At 29.3% G+C, this 19,999-nt stretch overlaps 1 protein-coding gene across 10 annotated transcripts in view; it reads right to left on the reverse strand.

Moving 5' to 3' along the window:
• LOC126735974 (homeotic protein antennapedia-like) overlaps positions 1-19,999 on the reverse strand; it is a 419,235-nt gene that overhangs the window by 8,206 nt on the left and 391,030 nt on the right. For 9 of the 10 annotated variants that reach the window (XM_050440106.1, XM_050440101.1, XM_050440104.1 and 6 more), the window contains 2 exons: positions 12,524-13,045; positions 9,700-10,104 (listed from right to left, as the gene is read on the reverse strand). In XM_050440106.1, coding sequence (XP_050296063.1) covers positions 9,700-10,104; positions 12,524-12,842 — 724 coding nt within the window. In that variant the 5' untranslated portion in view covers positions 12,843-13,045. The remainder of the gene's footprint in view (positions 1-9,699; positions 10,105-12,523; positions 13,046-19,999) is intronic. The other variant, XM_050440108.1, reaches the window with a different exon arrangement.

Below are 19,999 nucleotides of genomic sequence, written 5' to 3' on the forward strand. Positions count from 1 at the left end.
AACTGAATATCAAATAGATGTTTAAAATTACTCTATATTGATCACGTAACCTAATATGAATGACATCTTCGGTTTGTTGTACATAATGCATAACTTATATGGATCTCATGGTGCCAATATATTAAACTAAAGTAACTTGTTTTTTTAAACGATAATTTAAATTATAGGGGCACTAATTTAGTGTGTAAATGAGTCATAAAATTTCCCAGATGCATATTTATTTAAAATTATTATTAAAAATGATTCTGCGAACAAAAAATAATCATTTAAGTACTACTTAGTAAATAACTGAATATTTTTACCATTAATTTCAAATATATGCAAAATCTAATGAGTTAAGATCTGGACTTCGTGCGGACCAAGCTTTTCGATCTCCACGTCATACGCAATAAGTAACAATAACTAACAGAACTAACAATAAGAATGTAATAAAATAGATAAGGTTACTAAATGCGCAAGTTTCAATTTTTATAGCTGCAATAAAAAACATAAATTTAACCAAATTTCAATGTACAATATTAGATTAAAACTAGGATTATTATAGAAAATTGTGTGTTTAAATACATATTATTAACTTTGGTAACGAAAAAAGCAGCGGGAAACAACAAGTCTAAGAAACAACTCTGACATATATGAATATGTTCTTTTAGCAATTGGTATTTGAGTAACTTTAATATTTAAAAGTATACATTAATTAATTTATTTATTTAAGTTTCTGATTATAGCTTTGCAATAATATAATTTTATCTAAATGCCAATTTAAATTACGTTAGTCTTAAATTATTACTGTAATATTTATCTTATGATCTATATTTTTCCAGACAAATCCTTAGAAAAGATCTTAATTTAATGTCCTTTAGTATCTCTCTTATTATTCAAATTTATATATTATATTATTAACAAAAGTCTATGTGCTACATTTCATGGAACGAAATAATAAACATTAGCCGACAAGTAAATATTTGGTTAATTTTTTACAACTGTCTGTATTTTATATATAATTCAAATAAATTACAAGTTCTTTATTAACCGTAATTCTTTAAAATTTATTGTAAAAAAAATAAATATTCAGTACTTCATTAAACAACTAATCAGTGTAAACTCGATAGTACCTAATGCATAATTTTAATGGATATCAGAACTACAACAACATCATTGAAAGTATTTTGAAACCTACTTTTTTCAGTTAAGTAAGTTTGAAGTTAAAACGTTAAAATAAATATATAAATCAGTAAACAAGGCCATAAAAGGTGCTTAGAAGAAAAACCAAAAAAAAAATTTAATATACATAAAAAGACTCTTAATTTCCCGAGCAAAACCTCAGAAAAGGACTTCGGCTAATTTGAAAGTCCTCTAATGACCGTCATTATTCAGACTCCGTAATATTACCGAAAAAAGTCCATATCTAACATTTCATTAAACTAAAAAATGAATAACGACCGCCGAGCGAACATTTCATTTCCATCAAAGCCTTAACAGAGATATCACTGGCGGCTCTCCCACAATAGAGCGGGCGACAATGATATATCGTGGTGTATTGTGCGTCGACACACAATTGTGTAATCTACGAAATAATAGGGTCTTTCTTTCATTTTACATTTTCGGGATACACGTTTGTTCAGCTGCTAAACCATTGAATATAAAGGTACACTAAGAACATTTAATTTTAGATATTTTTTACAGTTCTAGGCCTAGCGTGCATAAAATATATAATAATTACATTGTAAAAGCATAGTAGATATTAGACAGCTCGAATTATTGCCACTTAATTTGTGTTTCTGCGATACACGTTGGAAATTAATTATATTTCTACTAAACATAAATTATTGTCTAGTTATGCATAGCCGAAATATTTACTTGCCGCCCGTGTTGGCTCGTTAATGATAATAAAGCAATTTTAATTCAGAAGTTGAACCGCGGCAGCTACACTAATCCTTCGCGGCAATTATTTATAAAAATAACCCGTGGTACTTTTAATTATAAAAATTGCCTTCTCAAGGGAAACGAAAATAATTATAAGGCGAAGCTCAAATGGAAGGCCTTGCGACGCCAATCACAGAGCGGGCTCTAGGCGGTCACAGAGCTTGCTTTCGAGATAATGAGTTTATAAATGTGGTATAAATCATTCTAGGTTCCTTGTTCTTTTCTTTTCGACCACATTTTGAAACAACCGCCACGTAATAATTACAATTTAGTTCGGCTTTAATAAGAAAACTGTCGAAGATCCTTGGCCGGCTCACGGATTGTGATTGATTAGTTTTAATCTTTGGGCGAATTAACTTTCTTGGTGTTCGTGGAATTTGTACTGGCAAATTTGCTTTAAATTTATTGTAAGGTTAGATCTAAAAAAATTTAAAAATAATTAACCTTTTAGCAACAGGAAAGTACCTAGAGAGGTGTTTTATTTTTATCCACCTTGTGCCTATTCTTGCCAACTTTGTAAAAACAAAATTTTTTTAGTTTCTTTATTTAACTATATTAAGTAGGAAAAAATAGTTTTCTAGTTATAGGTTCACAGCTTATTTGTTTAGCTAAAAAATGTCAATGTAAAATTATGTAATTTATTTATTTTAGATTAAGATCTTCTCTTTGGCTTTATTTCAAACAAAATTGTCTTTGAGACTGTTTATAACTTGATGAAAAAGTTTTAAGAGCATGGTTTTAATTATAGATTAATATTACAATAATATATTAATTAATAAATATTCAAATAAAAAAATATCTTAACGTAATATAACAGGAGATTTACTTTAAAATAAATAAATTAAGGATGGTAATTTTGCCTTAAGTTTCAAAAATTTTTATATAATAATAAATATGAAAATTACCTGCCAAACTTACAGGTGCATTTAATAATTGAGGTTAACAAAAGCCAATATCATCAAACTTCTGTATAGATGATGCAGGTTCTGTTTTACCTACAGGGCTACGACATATAATTTTTTTTAATGTTTTTAATTAGGCTATATCTTAAATTAAACTAACTTTAATCTAATGTATCCTAATATTACACAGACGAATTTAAATGAATTACTTATTTACCTACTTAAGAGATCTAATTTTCGTTGATGAATAAATACAGGGTACACCAATTTAGTTGTGCGTAGGGAAAGCACAATCTAAAACTATTTAATTACAATTTATAAACAAGAAAAATAAAAAAATTAACTTGTAGGTATATTATATATGTTACTAATTTTCTAATAAAGTTTGCTTTACTTTTACCTTAAATCTAAAAAACGGAATTTAAAATATAAGCTAATTCGGGTGGTAACGCATTAATAATAAGACAAATATTATAAAAGTATGAGTTTTTGAAAAATTGATTTTTGTACTCGGGAATAGTTAAACATTTACTTCTTAAATTTAAATTGTGAATATCTGTCAAAAAAATTTGTTGTATTGGTTTTATCTATTGCACATATTAAGCTATTTAAGCCCTCATGAATTAAAACAGTATAATTGTATTAAAACAGATTCAAGATTTTTTTGTCTTTTAAACTAGGTACTACTTCTAACTAACGTTTCATATTAGATCGAGGTTAGATCTAGGATACAATCTAGGTAATATCTATGAGCGGTACAGAGTTTTTAGAGCACAATATAACTTTAATATTATAACATAATGCATAATTTATATGGATCTGATACACATTTTTTTATCATTACATATATAGCTAGTCTTTTTTATTTTTGTTCTATATCAAATCATTAGATTTTTTAAGTAGTTTTTTTTTATCTGAAGCTGTATAAAGTTAGATATCATTGCAGACGATAGTCTTAAACAAATATTACATAAGAAAAATATACTTGTGAAAAATAACTAAGAAACTTACAATAAATTTTAATATAGAGAAAAGGAAGATCTGATACGATACAGATTCTAAATTCTTTACAAGAAAGAGAACTAATTATAAATTTAGTAAACAATATTACAAAGAATAAATGGTGGATAGTGATTTTTATAATAAAATCTATACTATTTTAATTGATTTTAAAATGACTTTTACATCGAAATTATAATTAATTTCAATGAAGGAAAAAAAACCTAAACACTTTACTAAACACAGTTTTATATTTTGATAAAAGACAATAATTGTAAGAATAGCCTATAAGAATGCACAATTACTAGTATCAATGTAGTAGAAAGAAAAGCAACGGTACAAAGGTATGCAGATGTATATTAATATCATCATAAAATTATTAGTTAATGTTGGTAAAAAATAAAATATAATAATAATTAATAAGTCAGAAAGAATATTCATCCTTATATAATTTAGGTTATTTAAATTATGCTAGAGCTAATAAGAAGAGTTAAGTAAATAGCATCGAGCAATTAGATGATTAAACTGTTCTGATAATAGAATACAAGTAAAAAAATCCTAATGGATTAATAGAATAATTTCTAAATATAAAAACATAATGAATATAAAATGATCCATGCTAGATGCAGACAATAGAAGAGGTTAATTTTAGAGCAAGCTCACTAAAGAATCAAGAGACATTAATAAGCAAACCTTTTAATTTTCTTATTCGCTTTCAAGATAAATTAAAAAAACTAAATAAAAAATAGTTGCTGGCTAAAGAAAGTTATCTTGGAGTACTTCGTGGATTTGAGTCACTAATAATATGCCGATTAGTGTATATTAAGACATATTTCAAAACCTGTTTTTTGTTGGGTAAATGTCTTTAATAATTCTTTTAGGAATAATTCTATTGTTGCTATTATATAAAAATCTGCCTAGAACTAAATAGTTCTTAAGTCTTCATATAAAAAAATATTATAAACAAACAGAACACTTTGTCTTTATTATTGCCAACACATCTAACTCAAAAAATGAAAAATAAGCGAAAATTTACTCATTCAGAAGCCATAAAATCACGCTTAGTGCAGCTATAAAGTAACGATTAAACTAATAGAGCCTGAATTTACATCTGTTGGCAACCATAAGCACCGTAATAACAATATAACCGCCACGGTATATGGACTACTTGTTGAGTTTAAATTTATGGACCTGGAGCCGAACTTGGCCTTGTTGCCATAACTCCTCCTTAGAAATCTTGGAGGTAAAATTTTATGAGGAAATTACGAAAACATATTCTATGTGTAATATATTTTAATGTCTTTTTGACTGTGACTTTTATTAAATATTAAAAAAAAAAAATTATTACTTATACGTAGCCAGAAGTTTGCTAGTATATAATTATGTTGTTTAAGGAGCATTATAGTGTTCTTATAATTTAACTATTTTCCTTATTGTTTGTGAATAATTATTTTGTTTATTAAATATGCTTTAATTTATAAATTTATCGAATATTGTCATATTTATTTGTATTATATATTTGTATTTCAAATTATTATGTTTACCATATTTATACTTTTATTTATAGATTATTAATCCAATTGATTGTTTATTACAAAGAAAACAATTTAATGTGTATAAAACACCTTCTTTAAAAAAAGTGAAAATTAAACAGAAACAATGCAACTAACATAAAATAAAAAAGCTTTTTAACGGAAAACCACTTAAATTGTTGTAAAAATGCATAACTTAAATGAATATGGAATACTTTAAACTTTTATAAATATATGTCTAAGTAGCAGTTTTCTATTTTGATCTTTAAGGGTATTTTTTATATTATTCAAATGAAATATTTTAACGAAATATTAATCTTTTTATAATCCTTGCCTTAGGTCTTGTTTAGTTAATAATTTATAATGCCAGAAAATATTACAACTTAAAGCCCTTTAAAGACTAATTTTTATTCAGTCATTTAAAATAAAATAAATAAACATATTTTTTTTTAAACAAATAAGTGTATATACATAAATAAATAAATAATTTCTAAGTAAAATCTATATTGTTGTGACGAATTTATAATTAGTTAATTTATAATAATTTAATAAAAACAAAAATATGTATACTTTAAAGAGCAATATTAAGTTAATATATCCAAGCAAAATTATCATTAATAAAGCAAACTAGCAAAAAAAGCAAGATTTAAAGGTTTTTATAGCGTGTTCTTTCCACTGCAGTCAACAGCTTTTAAAAAAACCTTAAATTTTAAATAATCCTACTAAGTTACCAATTTGGCAACTATGGCTCCGAAAACCCTTACTTCGTGTAAATCCGGCGAGCCCCGCCGCCATTAAACAAGCATTTCGGGTGATAAATGGCGACGCGTTGAGATTTGATAGTGTTGTAAATTATTTAACACTTTTCAAGGGGTAATTATTAAGTTGTATTACGGAATTAAACGGCTTACCGACCTTGGTCGGAAAATATACGAGACAGGCCGCTCAATAGGTTATATAAACAAACAGTAAAGGCGATCGTAAAAATAAATTTTATGGTTTGTTATGGATCGCGTAACGGTCCGGAGAGGAGGATCGACCCGATCTTTATGTTTCGGTATTTTATTTTCATGATGGGTAATAAAATGTCATCCGTATTATTGTATCAGCTTATGTAAGAGACTTTTATGGTATGTCAGCTGATTTAAGATAAAATATAACTTAATTTTAAAATAAATTTATATGATAGACAATATGTAGGTATGAGCATAATATTTATTGCAACTATAATTCATTTCGAAAATGAGCAACTTGAACAAAATACTTAAATTCTAGAAATTTATTAAACGCATAACTTAAATGAGTATGACACACTTTTATGTTTTAATAAAATATAAGAGTTTATTAATCCAAAACTAAACTAAAAAAAACACCTAATCGTGTGTGAAAAAAGCAAAATTTTACCTAATGACAAGGTGTAAAATGCATTGCTACAAATTGAAAATTACCACTCTACCTTATTACGATGTATTTATTCAGCAGTTAATGGCCATTTAATTCGCCATCATAAATCAATTTTTAATGAATATTACCTTTGCGTGTGATTACATTGAGCGGTATCAATCGAACATGCAATTTCATCATCTTAATGTTGGATATTTACAGCTGGAGATTTGCAAAATGATATTTAATTAATGAGGAAATACTTAAGCACATATTAGACACTGAAACACTTATTAGTTTAAATACATAATGATTATCTTTTGTCTTTTGCCAACTAAAAACACTATAGTCAAAGTTAGTTTTTCGCCTAGTTCCTTTAAAGCTATCGTAAGTAACCCCGAACACAGACTAATTCTCAATTGGCAAATTTGTGCAAAACTAACTGAAAATAGAGCATGAACAGAATAATGCAGCAATAAAAATAAATAGGTGCAATATTTCAAACTTGATATACGGTGGTAAAACAGCTGGACACCCTTCATTGTCGGTTTCACAGACATTTTCGCCCGCATAGTTTAATCTTATGATTTACAGCCTTTCAGACGAAACCACATTTCTTCATGCAACAACATCCTCTCGGGGCAGCATATTAAATTTCATGTGTAAGCAGTTAAATTTTTGTATTTAAATAAATGAAATGTTTAACGTAGCTTAGGCGATAACACGCTGAATATTGAGTGATATGGGTAAGGAAGTATCGATTTTCGATTTTCACAGCTGTTTCCGATATTTTTTATTTGAATCTTGGGTTTCTTTTTACACTATAATCTTGAAGTTCACCTGCTGGATGTGCTTGCACATAATTTTCATTAAAATTAATACATATCACCACTATAGAGAAATAGTAAAATTCAGCTTTAAGGTTATTGTTAATGAATATGAACGTATATAAATTGTTTTTTAAGTTAAGCTACTATAGCACCAGTTTTTGTATTTTGGGTTTTTTGCTAAGCGATAATCAACATAAAGAAGCCTTAATATTTTTTCGAATTTGCAGGTTGTAAATTGCTTTCATTTATCAATCTTAGAAAAAAGATAGTATTATGGAAAAAACTAATTTATTTACATTTAAACGCTTGAATTCAGACTGTTTTCGTAAATTAAAAACTATACAATATAATATTTAGATGATAAATACGTAGAAATTAGATTTTTCTAATTTTATAATTTTAAAGAATATAAAACCAAATAAATAAAAATAAAATTCTCTATGTATATAAGGTCTAATTTAGAAAAGAACTCATAAGTTAGCGTATCTAACAAAAGTTGAAAAAATTAATAAAAATTAGCTAAAAATTACCACACTTCATATTTTATTATACGTATGCATAACTTAAATGGACGTTATACTTGTATTTTATTTAGGATAATTATTGTTTTATATTTATAATTTTAGAATCAATCCGTATCAAACACATACTGTATAGATGGACACATGGACTACAAAAAGGTTGCTTAGTTTGAGAAATTATCGGCTACACTACTACTATGCAATTGGAACACGAGAGGCCATATTTAGTGTGTTTGTATGTTCTGTTGACTACCAGAAGGCTGTTGATAGAGTAAATCATAGATAAAAATATTTTTTAAATTGTAGGTTTGGATAGAAAGGACAACAACATTATAGTCAAGCCGTACTAGAATCAAACAGCTTTTATTAGAATCGGAAATGAGACAACAGATGAAATAAAGGTTCTGCGGTTGGAACCTTTAGTGTGACACTCAAATTATGAGATAGTTTTATACTACTTTAGTTTACTCTCAAAAGAGTAAAATAAAGATTTTTGATTAGGGGTAAGACTGTCTTATAATTTGAAAGAAAATAAAGATACTAAGGGGGTAAGGCAGTGATGCATTCTTTTTTCAATAATATTCAATATTTATTCAGAATATATATTTAAAAAAGCCTTAGAGCCATCATAATCAAGAATGTCTCTGAATGAAGGAAGAGTGAACAATATTAATTATGCAGACGATACGGTTAACTTTGCCGAGAGCATAGGGGGGTTACAAGATTTCAAAAATAAGATAACAGATTGCTGTCAAGGATATATTAAAGAGGGAAAATTGATTATTAAAAACTGTCTATTAAAGACTGTCAGCTCATAACCCACCAAAAACCGATAGAACTAGTGAGAAGTGTTACTTATCTTAGAACTCTGGTAAATAAGCAATAAGATTATAAGCAATACGAAGCAGAATTGAAAAGACCAGGATTGCATTCAGCAAGATGAGGCATCTCTTTACATCACATAAAATTACACTCAGATTTTGTTAGATAAGGCTACTCTGCTGTTACGTGTTTTCTGTCCTGTTTTATGAGGTAGAAGCATGGACATTACTAAAGTCTAAACGAAAAAATTGGAAAAAATCGAGTTATCGTTATATCGTGAAAAGTTAATACTGTGAAGAAATGAAAACTCTAATTCTTAGAAGAAAAAATGATAATTTTTTATCAGAAGTCAGATGAAATAATTTTAAACCTACATTTAAAAATTTGATTGTGCCAATAAACGTACAATTTAACTAATATGAAAAGAATATTTATATGTAATATATTTTAGTTAAAATTAAAACTGAAAACTAATTCAATCGGGTCCAAAACTTGAAATTGACAAATTTCATACAATAAATTTTCACCTTTCTATAATGACGTGGGGTACCTTCAGAAACCCCATCGGGTACCCGAAATTAAGACATCCGTCTTATGCAAAACTAAGTTAAACCTGAACGAACCGCAATAAATTTCAGATAAAGAAATGTCAAGCCGTGAAGGTCATGAATGGGTTACCACCTATTAAGGACTATATGCACCTTGTCAAAGATTAAACGATACCTAGAAAACAGGTTGATTTTTTTCTCAAGAATTACGTAACGCTAAATCCATTAGATCTACTCACCGAACTGACTTCTCATCCAAGGATACAAAGGACTGGGCAACGCAGACGCAGTATTATTAGGCGGTTGCTGTCCTTGTTGTTGACCTTGTAACGGAGGCTGCTGATGCGCAGCTTGCTGATGCATAGTAGGATTTTGCTGCGCGCTGTACATCATATGTTGTTGCTGATGGTGTTGCTGGTGGTGTTGCGGGTGTTGCTCCTGCATATGGTGTCCCATGTGAAGAGCTTGCGAGGTATCCAGCGGAGGGCTACCGGTGGGGCCAAGAACCCCATTTTGGGTTACCGCAGCCGCTTGCAGCTTACAGCTGGGGTAGACCACTGGGGTTTGGTGGCCGTTGGGTGCTGCTGCCGTACCCATATGACCCATACTGCTGGGACTGTCTGGTCGGTAACCGGCCACACATTCTGCAGTAAGAAATAGTTAATATAAATATTCTTATAATTTAATAATTTTAGTGAAAAGTAGGTAGTAAATTACAGTTTAATGGGAATATTGCCGTGCTTAGCTAAAATGCCGTATGTACAAAAAATTTAAAAAATTAATTTTTAACATATTCTTGTTTTAATTTATGTTTCTGTATATTAAACTTGATAAAAGTGCCGTTTGAAATATTATAACGATAAAATAACATCTATATTTAGCCGCAAATACTAAAAATTTAGTTGCAAACTTTAAGTTAGTAAAATCGCAAATCCTAACTTAGTTTAGCATAAATGACATCTACTGGTCAAATGCTGCGTTATTGATAAGTCCATGTAAATTCCTGCGTTACTCATAAGTACTGCTAAAACGTTTTCAGTTTTTTGTTTTGGTTTGTGCAGAAGAAAACGAAACTAATTTTGCAATTAGCTAAGAATGCTACGTGTAGTAACAATTTACCAAATATAATCCAACAAAATAATGCTAAACTTAAGAATGCAATAAAAGTAAGAAATATACAGATATTCTTGTTAAAATTACATAGAGTGCAGCAGTTTACGTCGTCCTTTCATTTAAATAACTTAAGACAGTCAAAATATTATTAATCTGATTCTCGTTTCATGTAGTAATGAAACCGAAAGTTTAAAGTTTGGTGCGAAGTATTTCGAAATTCAAATGCAGTGTGAGGTAAGTGCATACGTGTTTACAAAATTCAATTGTAAAAATATGAAGCAAATATTTAGTTTAATTAAACATAATCTAAAGTGAATTTCTACCAAATATAGAGGCCAAGTTAGTACAAGATTAGTTTAAGTTTATGTGTTAAAACAAAGTACATATTTCGATATTATCGCACATACTGCTAATAATATAAATCTTAAACTAATTACTCATGACACGTCTGTAATATATATTTCACTTGAATGTTTTGGGAATGTCTTATCTAATACAACTAATTAGGATAATGCTGTATTCTTGACTAACCCTACTTGACTATTTTGACTATTCCTAAATTTATATTAAGCATTTTAAAACATTTATGAAGTAGAATTTGGGAGTGGGACTGAAAATATATTACTTCTATAAAACAAGAAGTCTGAAATAGTAAATTATTTATGTTTTATATTATTAACAAAGAAATCCAAGGTTACCTTGCTCTTTATAATGAAGTAATTACTCATCGGAATGCGTCACATCCCATTTGCTTCTATTTTTTTTTAAGATTTTGCAATTAATGAAATATAAAGGAAAAACAATTTTTATTTTTAGAGTTTCAGATTCTTTTGTAATTGTAAATAAATTGTGAAAATTTTAAAAAATCATTAAAGATTTAATTTTAATTATTTTTGGATTATTCAAGATTCTAATTTTACAATAGCTGGACCTATACGTAGAAGAAAATAATATAGAGTTTGCTTAGCAAGTAGAAAAAAAGTGCTAAATTATTAAAGGAAGAACGTCCTATCGGTCTTTTAGATAATAAAGACAAATGTAAAATGAGTTTTATACTATTTATTTCTGGACATCAAAAAAATAAAATTAAAAATTAATTTCGGAAACTATCGTATGCAGAAATGAGAAACTTAAGAACTTTAACTTTACTTAAAGAAAATTGTAATTTTGCCAGAATGAGACACATCTAAAAAGCAAATTTTAATGTTCATTACAATTTTTGAAAAATTCTAATAGTGAAATTTAGTAGGTGACATAAAAATACAACCATTGATTTTTTTTTCTAACTAAATATTATTAGTTAAGTAATCAATTTAACGAGGGCAGCGAAAATATTGAAACTTTTTTCGGATTAAGAAAAAACGGAAAAAAAACATTTTCTCTATACTTTTTTTGTAAATGTGAGGTTATCTAAGAAGATGCGGCGCTAAGGATGGCAGAATAATAATTTATCTCATATGCAAGGTCCTACTTTATCTACCGTTTAATATGATTCTTTTATTACTAGATTGTCTTGAGGAAATCAAAATATGCAAATGTTTATTAGGTAAGCAAACTTATGGTAAGCATTGTTGTTAAGAACATAAAATATTTTCTCTCTAAAGTGGTAACAAATTAATATTAGCAGCAGTAGAAGATTAAAAAATAATTATTAACTGTCTTATTTTAATTTTTTTGGGAATTCTGTAATCAATTCGATATGTTAAACGAATTTTCTAAGAAATACGTTGAGTTCTTCGTGGTAGGTCAACCAGAAATGTTTTTTAAATAGTTGTGGTCATGTATTTTTTCTTTATTTTAAATTTATACCATAAGTCAGAGACCCTGTGTATGGACCAATACCTATTTATATTGATGTTATTGTTGGTAATATATATATTTTTTTTGTATAGACTCTAATCTCACAATTTTTTAAGTTATTAAACTAGTTTTACAAGATATTTGACTAACCCAACTCACCTTGAGTTCCGTCCATCTGTTGCGCATTATAATATCCCGCATTCCTAATATCCATCCTGTCGTAAGGAGGGAATCGAGGATAAGGCATTCCTTGTGGAGGTTGGCCCGCAGCCGGAGGTCCTCCATAATGGTGAGGAGGTATTCCCTGCCGTAACCCCACCACAGAAGGATCCCCCGCACAAGCCGCCGGATCGGTCTGAACAGCTCCACCACCCTGAGGTACCTGTCCGTAATGGTGCTGTTGGTGTTCCGCCGATACCACACCTCCATTTCGCATGTCCGGCATATAATTGGCAAAATACGAACTCATGCTACTGACTTCGGGTTTGATCACAGAATTTGTAACAAACTTATCACACTGTGTATTGGATGCACTCAAATGACATATATGCACTCTATTTATTGCATTTTATTTTTGCACTTTACACTTCACTGTAACACTTAAAAATTAATCCGTTCTGGTAGTTGGGCTTATTTTTTCAATCCAATAGAAAAAACAGCTCTCATAAGTTCCTGAAATAAAGAGAAAAAGTTGATTAGTAAGAATGGTAATCATATTTGCGAGTGTAGAAATTAAAATGCTAATTGAATGGACAGAGGAGTCAGGCGACAGTCGCGACAGTGGCTGGCAACATGTAAATATTTTGCAATGAGACCTTATTGTTTGTTTAATAAAGACAAATTTAAAGCAATTACTGTAGGATGTAATGTATAGTGCAATATGCGGTTAGGGTAAAGTAACACTTTGGTATTAAAATAAACCCTAAGAAATTTGTTTATTGAAAATCGTAAAGGCAAATAAATTCCAATGTGGCAATTATTATGTACCTACAAAATTTATATTTAAAGTTTTAATTTCTAATAGAAATAACTTTTTAGATACTTCAATCACATTTTTCTTAATGTATATAAAAATAAATTATTAACTTTTATAAGAGAACAAAACCGAAACATTTCAAGACTGGTCACCAAATGTAACTGTAGAAAGTTCACACAGAAAAACCCAAGGAAAGTCAAAAGTTAAAATGAATGACACATGATGTAAGATGGAGTCTCATAATTAGGTTTTACGCTTGAAATCCAGATGTGTCCGCGACTGGAACACTTGCTCTTAGTTAGCCATGGGCTGTTGTTTCCGAAACCAATGAATTTTTGTCAAAACTTGATCGAGATTAATTGGCATTTTCACGACCTATTGAAATTCTTTTGCCAACTATAAGGGACTTTGAATACCGAGTCGGCGTCTGACAAATCGGGCTTGAAATAGTTTCGGGGAGGACAGATTGCGACAAAGCTTGAGAAAATTAAAATTCTTTTAAAGTTTTCGTGTGTTTTTTCTTATAAGATCGGTGTTATTGAAAAATTTTGTAGTATTTTTTTCTATTCTCGTGTAGAATAGCTTAATTTTTATGCATAACTTAAATGAGTATTATTAATTTTTTACTTCACTATATTACAATATTAATTTGATTTACCAATTCAAACATAAGGTTTCACATTAAATTGTTGAGGTGTTCTAATATTTAAAAAAATAGCTTAAATAGGGTTTTATTGATTAAACAAATTTAGAATAAATTCAAATGTCTAAAAAAACATAAACAATAATAAATATAAAATATATAATATAATTTTTAATTTTTTAATGAATTATAATGGAAAAAAAAATTATTATCACATACTACTTTCAAATGCTTGAGCAAAAAAATTACTTTTGTGCACGCAAATCTTTGTTACTCTAAATGTTGCCAATTAAAAAGAGTAAAAAGCTTAATATTTTGAAATAGAAAATATTGAAAGCAAAATATTTTTCACTTTGTTTACTTTTTTTAAGTAAATAATCAAATTTTTCATTAAAATATATTTTAAAAAGTATTAATAATACAATAATTATAAATAATATTACCAAGATATCAAGTAATAATATAGTTGATCATATTATAACAGATCAGAGGTTTAAAAGTTGATGTGTAATTAAAATAGAACCTAGCCCTGTTAGAAGTAAATGAAATTAAATATACTTGGGCAAAAATGCAATGCAAAATCAGGAATAGGTATTAGTATAGAAAAATACTAACTTTAATACTTAGATAGATTTTCTAATTGCACGGGAGAAGAAAATAAAAGATCATAAAAAAATAGCAAATTATCTAAGTAATTATGTTTGCCAAGTTGCTAGTGATATCATAAAGGAAATAATGAATGTACTGTAACAATACTATTAACGTAAGATAAGTTGATCAAAATGAAATATTTATAGATAAATATATGCAAACAAATTAGTTTCAATATAGGTTTTTTGGGAAAAGTAGCACGTTAATACATTTGACTTAAATGTTTGGATAGCAGAGCATTCATTGCTAAATTTATAGATTTAAAGAAAGCATTTAATGTTAGTCAATTGGTCATCTTTGGATGCCTTAATTGGAAAAAAACCTTAATTGGAAAAGTATATATATAAGTATAAAATAAAATAAGTATATATCATCCATACTTTTTGACTCTTTATATACTTAGTTCCATTATATATTATAGAAGTATTTAGGTGCGAAATGAGAACTAAAAAAAAACAGATGTTACAGAATAAGAGTTCAAAGACTTTATTTGAATATAACAATTAAACACACATAGATAATTAAAATCTATAATACATTAAAGGTGTTTAAATTAGATAATTTATTGAAGCTCGAGCAATGTAAATATATGTAATAAATTTTAAATTGTAGTATCTTACAAATTGATTTAAATAAAATAGGATTAACTTTTCTTTACTTTATTTCTCATTATCTTAGTTTCTTACATTATCGGTTTTTCGTCACCTTGGCGGGATATTTAAAACTTTTAAAATATCTACTATAACTGATAAATTTGTTGCTCGACTGGTCATATTTAACAGCCAAACTTGCCTTTACCGGGCAGTCACCATATTTGTGACTAGTACCTATAGCAGGATCCTCTGGCTCTAAAAGGCTTTTTGCATTTAGAAGCATAGTGTCCAATTATGTTGCAGTTGAGCCACCTGATGGCATGTTGGGGGTTCAGCGATGAAGCGTCTTCCTTCCTACTTAGCTCAGTTGATCTTGCAAGTTTTGATTCAGGCACTTTTCGCTCAGTAATACGAGTTTTCCTAGTACTAACAATTCGTTCATATGAGATTAGGTGCTAAAATAAATATTCTTCATCAATGTGGACTTTAGACACCATAAAGTTGCTGAGTTACTTGCTCTTTAGTCACCTCAAATGATAAACTAAGATCGTAAAAGATATATGCTTTTGAAAGAAAATATATGCTTACATTCTCTTTAGGATCCTGGACTTGTTTCTGCATCCTCTTCCACAAGTCAGTAGTAGTTTAGGTTATAATAAATGTCTTTTTAAAAGCTACCTTAAATGTCTTCTAGTACAGAGTTTCCTAATACCAATATTTAGCAGCTCCGCTAAGCTTGCTCATGTAGTTTGAAAGGCTTCGGGCTAGCAGTAAAGTTAGTAAGCCTGTAAAGTTACAGTTCTGTCCAATTGATGCAGCCAAGCTTTTGCTCTACCATGTTCAATCTCACCATTAAAGACTTCTATGGTTCAGGAAAAACCAGGCATTATACGAGTATTAGAATTTCTAAAATCTTCTTCTCTGAAATGAGATGCAGGTACTGATTATTGTTGCAGCTGAAGCATTTTTAACATTTCACATATTTCTGCTGCAAAAACGTGTTTATCGTGAAACTAACTTGGATTGGTAATGCTGTACTGGTATTATCATTCCCTGTAGATCGAACTTCAAATGGATTATCTGGATGTGAATGCCTTAAACGATCTTATGTGAAGTTTTCGAAATATTATTTCTCTACTAGTGGAGGATCCACTGATGTTATTCTCATTGTCAAAGATCCTATTTTGTCATTTTGTGTCTTGGAAATATTAAAATCGGCAATAATTTTATAAGTAAAACATGATGGTCTTAACATCACATAAGCCTAATTTTAAAAAACCAGCGAAAACTCGCCAGAATTTAAAAAAATATACAAGACACGTAATTCGGGAATCCTTTTGATCTATAATCTCTACCTGAAACTGTAGGATACTCCAGATTGATTTAAATAAAATAGGATTCATTTTTATTTACTTTATTAACATTTATTATTTTGGTCTAAAAACCAGATAACAGCTCTTATATCATTTATTTAAGTATTATATTTGCACAAAACGCAGATTCATGAAATATACTATTAATATATGTCATCTAGTAATATCAGGAAGATATTAAATAAAGGACTGCAAAATCCATTTTTTAAGCTACCAAACAATATTATATGTTTAATAGGATGTAGGAGAATATCAGAACATTAGGGTATTTATACTTAAACAGTATTTAATAAGGTAATATCTTGTAAATAAAAAACAAACGATACAAAATAATGCAAAAATTGAATATATTTATTTTAGTATATTTTTTTCGTTAATTTGGATGTTGTTACTTCTGTTTAGTAGATTTCATATGCAGTAATGTTATAATTTGTGCAAAGTAATATATAATTTGTTATTTATTTTATGGGTATTTTCTTTGAATTTGTTATTCTGTTTATTACTATTAATTTATTAAATGCATGTTTATTGAATGTTTATAATAAAGGTACTTTACTGCTGAAAAAATATAAAATATTACCCCTGGTATCAATGTGTAAACCACTGATTAAAGGCCATTAATTGTTATTTCTGATGTTCTGATCAATAAATTTAAAAAAATATATATATCATCCCTTTAAACTATCAACAATATCATTCCCGTCATACCGGTTGGCCAAATATTAATTGCATCGGGCCTCCGTTGGCCGTCGCACCGCTAAAACCGACGCCATTTACACCTCACCCTTGCTTTTGGGTCGAAACACACCCCGGAGTGCAAAGTTCTTTGATTAAATTAAAAGTTCGACCCCCGGGGGGCCTCGTTCACTATTTACATGCAAATCTCATTTTGCGTTTCACCCAATTATCCGGTTCGGCCATATACGAGAACTGGTCAGACGGGATATTAGGGATGACAATTATTTTTATAAAATATGGTTTTTATACGCCACCCTAATTTAGAAGAGATGCTTTTTTTAAAGTGTACATCTGTCATATGCAGTTTTTGTCAATGATTAATTTTTTAGAGTTATAAAATTAAATCATTAACGCAATTAACTAAATATTATTAAAAAAAATCCTGATTGTTTCTTTTTTTACGCTCTCTTGCTTTAATAAACAGTAGATCTCATTATCAATCAATTATGTTTCAGAAAAAAAGAGTAATCATCGATTAGGTTTTCGAATCACGTTTCCCTTATCACACGCAGAAATCTTCTTATATTATATTAAAATTAATCTATGAAGGAATTACGACTACATCTAATGTACCGCACCATAAACACCTTAAGTGCCTACATGCACTCATAAATATTAAAATATCCTTGCAATTTGTAAAGCAATATGGAAATTACGCGTTTTTGATACGTTCCTGATGATGAATTTAATCTAGTGCAAGTAATTTAAAACACGCCATTCATTTATGTAATAGCCTTTTTTGTGGTCTTTTTTAATTAAAAAAGGTGCTCATTCCCGTAAGTTTGTTTGTTCAAGCTTTTAAGTTTTATTAAAAACAATCCTATTTAATCTCAATAACGAGCAGAGAGCAGATATCCAAAAAGGTTCAGAATAATCGAAATCTCCGCGGATGTTGGACGCTAGTGCTTCTAATCCGATAAAATATTCGCTTGAGCTCCGAAAATAGATTATAAAAGTTCGTGAAAAATATCCCGGAAACGTAGTAATCTAACAGAGAGAGTCCCTATTGAAAAGGAATGTTTACTTAGGCGTAAGGGAAAGTGATTGCATCGGGTCGCTTTTTGTTCCGTCCTGGACGCGAGACGATTTGTCAAGCTAAAAGGTTCCGCACTCGCACACACACATGTAATTCGTTAGAGGCAGCCATTGTGACGCCACTGCCATAGCTGCTTTTTATATATGTTTTATTTTATTTTTTTTAGTCCAGAGTACACCAGCGGCACTTGCAGGAAGTAACATTTAACAGAAAAGTTTCCAACTGTAAAAGAAAGCTGTAAATTGATCAATTGTCAACCTTAGTAATTAAAACAAACTATAATGAAATTCTTGATCATTGTAAAACCTGTAGTAAATATAACTGCAAAATTTACGCTAAACTCCTTTAAGTCTGTGAATATAAAATGTATAGTTTGAGCTCCAGATCGAAATAACATACTCCAAGTGAGTTCTGACAAAGGCAAACTACAATGTTTTAATAGCGGTACTGTGATTGGAATTTCTGGTATTACGTACTACCAATCTTAGCAACTTTAGAGATTTAATAATAATGTGATTTATACGTGCATTGAAATCTAGGTTGGAATCGTGTAACACTCTAAAGGAATATTGTTGACATGATAAATAAAATTACATGATTGATTCTTCTTATAATAGTTGATAACATTTGGAGATGTTGAAATCTATGCCATGGGCGTAACACCAAAGTGCCAGATTATTGAGATCATTCTAAAGTACAAAGCAGTTATAAGATATGCCACTCCCCTGAAGAACTTCATCAAGATCATCAGCAAAGAGGAGAAAATGTATACAATCATAATAGAATGTAATATCTTTGACGAAAATGTTGAACATCAGAGGTGTAACTCCTAAGTTACTTTTGAGAAGACTGCTAATGGAAAAGATGTAAAGTTGTTAACCCCACACAATGTAAGTGCTACCCGTAAGATAGCTCCACAACCAGTCTAAAAGAGAACCCGATATGCAAAGACCAAGAAGTTTACTGAGTAAGATTTCATGACTCATGTCAACTGCCTTGGAGAATTTATGTAAATGAACTAAATCTACTTACTACCCGCAAAGGCACCTGCCAGTATGTCAGCATACATGAGCAAATTTTATTCTGCTGATGAATTTTGTTTAAACCCGAATTTCTGAATAATTTCAGAGCCAAAAGTAGAAGTAACGCACTTGTAACTAAGTTTCCGAAAACTTAAGGGATGGTGTTAAAAATACATATTGGCGGATAATTCATTATATCGGAGGTATAATATAATGAATGAGAACCACATAACTCTTTGGAACGTGACCAGTTTTTAGTAACTGATTCTAAATAAAATTTAAAGATTTAGAAATGATAAAGCAACAATTTTTAAGTAAAATGGGATGTATGTTATCAGGACCAGCTCCCTTGTGAGGTTCAAGACATCCTAACTCTGTTTAAACATTTAAGATTGGAATAAAAGAACTGGTTAACCTATCAGAATTGAAATTATTTGTTGGTTTGGTTCCTAGCTTGACTGGTGTATAAAGAGCCAAGATAATCATCAATAAACTGAGCAGACCTCGATCCTATTACAGTTTTTCTGTCATTAGAACGAAACAAAGTGGAGGCCGCTAAGAACTTTGTAAAGGATGAGTGTAAAACTAGAATGT

This window comes from Anthonomus grandis, chromosome 5 (genome assembly GCF_022605725.1).
Source record: "Anthonomus grandis grandis chromosome 5, icAntGran1.3, whole genome shotgun sequence".
NCBI lineage: Eukaryota > Metazoa > Arthropoda > Insecta > Coleoptera > Curculionidae > Anthonomus > Anthonomus grandis.